Raw genomic sequence first — 4073 nt, forward strand, 5'->3', positions numbered from 1 at the left:
GGGGGGGGGCAATGGGAGGAAAAAGTATAAAGGAGGTGAATAAATCTTGTTTTTTTTCTTTCTCCCAATATCCAGGTAAGCATTTTAAACATCGCCGGTAACAAGACTGGTAACAGACGCACAGCCAACGTGAGGAGCTTGGGTTACTCTGACCTTTTCTGCTTGTCCAAGGATGCTCTGTGGGACGCCCTGACCGAGTACCCAGAGGCCAAGAGGAAGCTCATGGAGGCGGGCCGACAGATTCTGATGAAAGACAATCTTTTGGACGAAGATGCTATGAGGAAAGCTGAGGAAAAACAAGAGACGATGGACCAAAGACTGGATCGCATCGATTCGAGTCTTGATAATCTTCAGACGCGATTCGCTCGGCTTTTAGCCGAGTTTAACACCACGCAGCAGAAGCTCAAGCAACGTATGACGAAGGTGGAGAAAATTCTCACTCGTGAGGATGACGATATTTCCACGTTTTCCAATCTCAACACCGATGGCACCAACAGAGACTCGACCAAATGATATTCTCGCACGATCTTGGTAGCTAAATATCGAAGATGCATCAGTGAAACAATGGGTAAAGGTCCAGCTGAGGTCTCCTTTCTCACCATGAATTAAAGCCGTCTTTCGGGAATGACAGCATGGATACCTGCACGTCAGCTTCACGGAGACTGGAGACCTCGGATGTGCATAGCAAGTCAAGTAGATTCCGAATGGAGGTCTCATCCAGGCTTTTACCAATACATGTCGTTGTGAAATTTCATGTTACTAGCGATTGACAAAAGTCATGATGGGGACTCAAAGACAAACCCAAATTTTGCAAAAGAATGAGTCTTTTTTGTACTTGTGATTGTTTGGCGTTTGTCAGAGCCGTGGGTCTCCTCTTATAAGCCCAACAACATTCAAAGTCACCAATTTCACGTTCATATTATGAGCGTTAAGGATAATTGATCATGTGGAAAATATTCCACAGAAACCACCACCACTAAACCCGCCCTCATTTTGTTTTTTGTACTCCTGCTTTTGAGTAATAGACACCGGATTTTCGAAGGTATCGTTTTGCCTTTTCCAGACAGTTTCCAAAGAGAATATCAGAATTAGGTCACACAAGTGGTTAACACAATTTCCAGAGGGAGAACCGTTATTTTAAAAAAGTATTTTATAGCCTTTTCTTCGAGTCAGTACCACTACACAGTAAGGAGTAGTGAATCTCAAAGGTACTGCATGTTATGCGTGGATCCCGTATGTGTGAAAGCAAACACACATGAATCTGGTTCATTGCATTTTTCATGCAGCAATCCAAGATGGAGATTTTGTATGCAAAGGTTTCTGTCAAAAGCTGTCTACAATAGCTCAATTGTGATAGCTCGTTCTGTTATAAACATTCACAATGACGTTGTCTCTGAAACAATCGCATTCGTGTGGACACTGAGTTTTCTGTGTGCCAATGAATTGTGTCAATTTGGCGTCGGACAAGGAGGTTCGTGAGCACGTCAATTCGTGTCACCTTTCCACGAACACCTGGGACATCTTTGAAGCGCACATGAGGCATTTGTTGAAATTGTTTCATTATCTGTGCATAACATAATATTATCTCTTAAGTATGCAGCTGATTCACAGTCATGTGGGCGTTACTGAAAGAGAGAGAATGTGTGTGTGTGTGTGTGTGTGTGTGTGTGTGTGTGTGTGTGTGTGTGTGTGTGTGTTTCATTGTAAAAGAAAGAGAGTGTATGTGCATGTGTATATATGTGTCTATGTATGTGAGTATAAGTGATTGCATATATGTGTTGACATGTCTTTTTAATCTGTAAGTAAACATTATGTCCTTTAACGTTCATGTTATTGCCACTGCATTTTGCAAGACATGGCGCCACCCCTAGTGATAAAACACACCGCTAGAGACGACAGCACACCCTTACCTTTGGGAACACTTCTTTAACATACGGGGACACAATATTGGTCTTGGGAACACACCTTAAGCAATGTGAACACGCTGATAAGGATGGACACACACCTTTATGTTTGAAAGCACACGGGGAAGGATGTGGACACCTATTGATCAGGTCTCTTACTTTACTACGTCGTGCTTCATTGTGATCAGGAGTCGTTACAGTGAAGTGCAATATTGCTTTGAGCCCAAGACGTGTCCACTTATGACACGAACAGAACAGAAATAGCACTGTGATTATACTCTTTGGTATGTTTTTGTCCATTATGGCATCTTTTCAAATAGTTGCTTTTCCCTTTATGTCTGTATTTAATACTGGGTTGTTGTTTTCACCAAAGTTTTCCACATACCTCTGCAGTATGTGGTCCAAACAATTGTGATTTCATTTTTCGGGTGTACAGTAAGTTATTCAACACGATATAACTTGAAACTTCTTGAATTTTTAACTCGTTTTCTGTGATAGCGATTTAGCAGGATGATTTGCAAATTTGGGGCTCTGCAAGCCATCCATGAAATCCAGTCGAGTCGTGCATGCAAGCTGAGTATTTTCAGTAATGGGAAACAAAATGCGCATCAAAACAAACGTAGGTAAACTATACCAACTGTTAGACCCAAAAAGTACAAGACAGTCTCTCCAGTTTGATGAAGCTCACTGGTGAAAAATGAAATGACCCCGCTTGGTAATAACTTTTTGACGTCAAGAAAATATCAAGAAATATTTGCTACAAACTATTTCAACCTCTACTGTACGAATAGTTTGTTTGTTTTTTTACAACGTGATAGTGGTTACTTTTTATGATTGTCCTGTGCCTAAAACTAGCATACAATAATATTGTTGACTGTGTTCTTGTTTTGGTTTTATTTCTAGTATTAGAAAACTGCTGCTTTTTGTCACTTTTAAATATTTTATTATCATTTCGTAATGTCACATTTTTGTTCTTGTGCAGAAGAATGCAAATCAAAACAAAACAAAACAACAAAAAACAAGAACAAGAACAAAATTAATTAAAGGTAAGCGTATTGGTTGAACCATAACCTGCAGGGTGGAATTCTTGTACGCTGTAGTTTAATTCTCTAAGTGTTTATTGATTTATTTACAGTAATTATAATACTTTTGTTGTGAATGATCTTCCTACTCATGTTATTTCACTAGCCGTCCATGTTTGGATTTGTCAAGACTGGGATATAAATCACCGTAAATGTTACTCTGAGATTCCCACATGTCCTCAACAAGTTTACCCCTTGGGACAAGGGCATTACAGCATTCATTTAACACAATAACAGTTTTCTTAACACTTTTCAATTAATGCTTCTACTAGTTGCTGGGTTATTTTTCATTGGCTCCTCCTGGAGGCACAAACTCAGGTTGTTTGCTCGCCTGCGTATTTCCCGCTTGCAATGTATATTATCTGGGTACGGAAAAGCAGTCTTGTGACTTCACCTGATAATGGGGGAGGGGGGGGGGATAACATCAGGAAAAATGGGCCGATGCACCCTGGGGGGCACAAGCTGGAAAGCTTATACTTCCCATAACACCTACCACATTTCAGAACATTTTCGTCGTAATGTGTCAAATTTAGCTGATATTGTTCGGGTCAAAATCAGTTTATTTGTGTCATTCGCTCTCTTTTTCCCGAGTTTTTTTTCTTAATGCTGGGTTATAAATTATATACCTGGTGTTGTTCTCGTTACACTTTGCACATGCTCAGAAAAGATATTTGAGATAGAAACGTAGTGAAAGAACGCTAACCAAACCGTTATGCATAAAGCTATTATTACAATGAGTACATAGAAAACTGACTACCACTTCATTCCCTTCTTCTCATATAAACTGATTCTAGATTTTCTCTATTACTATTGTTGAAAAAAATGCAAACCCAACAGCAACGAGATCTTTTTTTGAAAAATAAGGAAGGGTTTATTCTTTTATGTTTTATTGAATTTTAATTGGTACCGTCAAAATGTATCAAAAGGTGGACTATTTTCTAAAGGGGCTTTAAAAAAAGATACATTATATCTCTTCTGCTTAGGTTTCCTGTACATTACTTGTTCGTGTTTTTTGGGGGTTTTTTGTTGGAAAAGTAGCTCTTAAAACAAGTGTTTTTGTTTAATGACAAATAGGTATACAATTACT

The 4073-nt window shown here is 39.2% G+C and overlaps 1 protein-coding gene across 5 annotated transcripts in view; it reads left to right on the forward strand.

Annotated features, from left to right (window-relative positions):
- LOC101858612 (cyclic nucleotide-gated olfactory channel) overlaps nt 1-2356 on the forward strand; it is a 200372-nt gene extending 198016 nt beyond the window's left edge. For all 5 annotated transcript variants that reach the window (XM_013079966.2, XM_013079965.2, XM_035968600.1 and 2 more), the window contains exon 6: nt 76-2356. In XM_013079966.2, the coding sequence (XP_012935420.1) occupies nt 76-513 (438 nt within the window). In that variant the 3' untranslated portion in view covers nt 514-2356. The remainder of the gene's footprint in view (nt 1-75) is intronic.
- The last annotated feature ends 1717 nt before the right edge of the window (nt 2357-4073 follow it).

Source organism: Aplysia californica, unplaced genomic scaffold (genome assembly GCF_000002075.1).
Source record: "Aplysia californica isolate F4 #8 unplaced genomic scaffold, AplCal3.0 scaffold00069, whole genome shotgun sequence".
NCBI lineage: Eukaryota > Metazoa > Mollusca > Gastropoda > Aplysiida > Aplysiidae > Aplysia > Aplysia californica.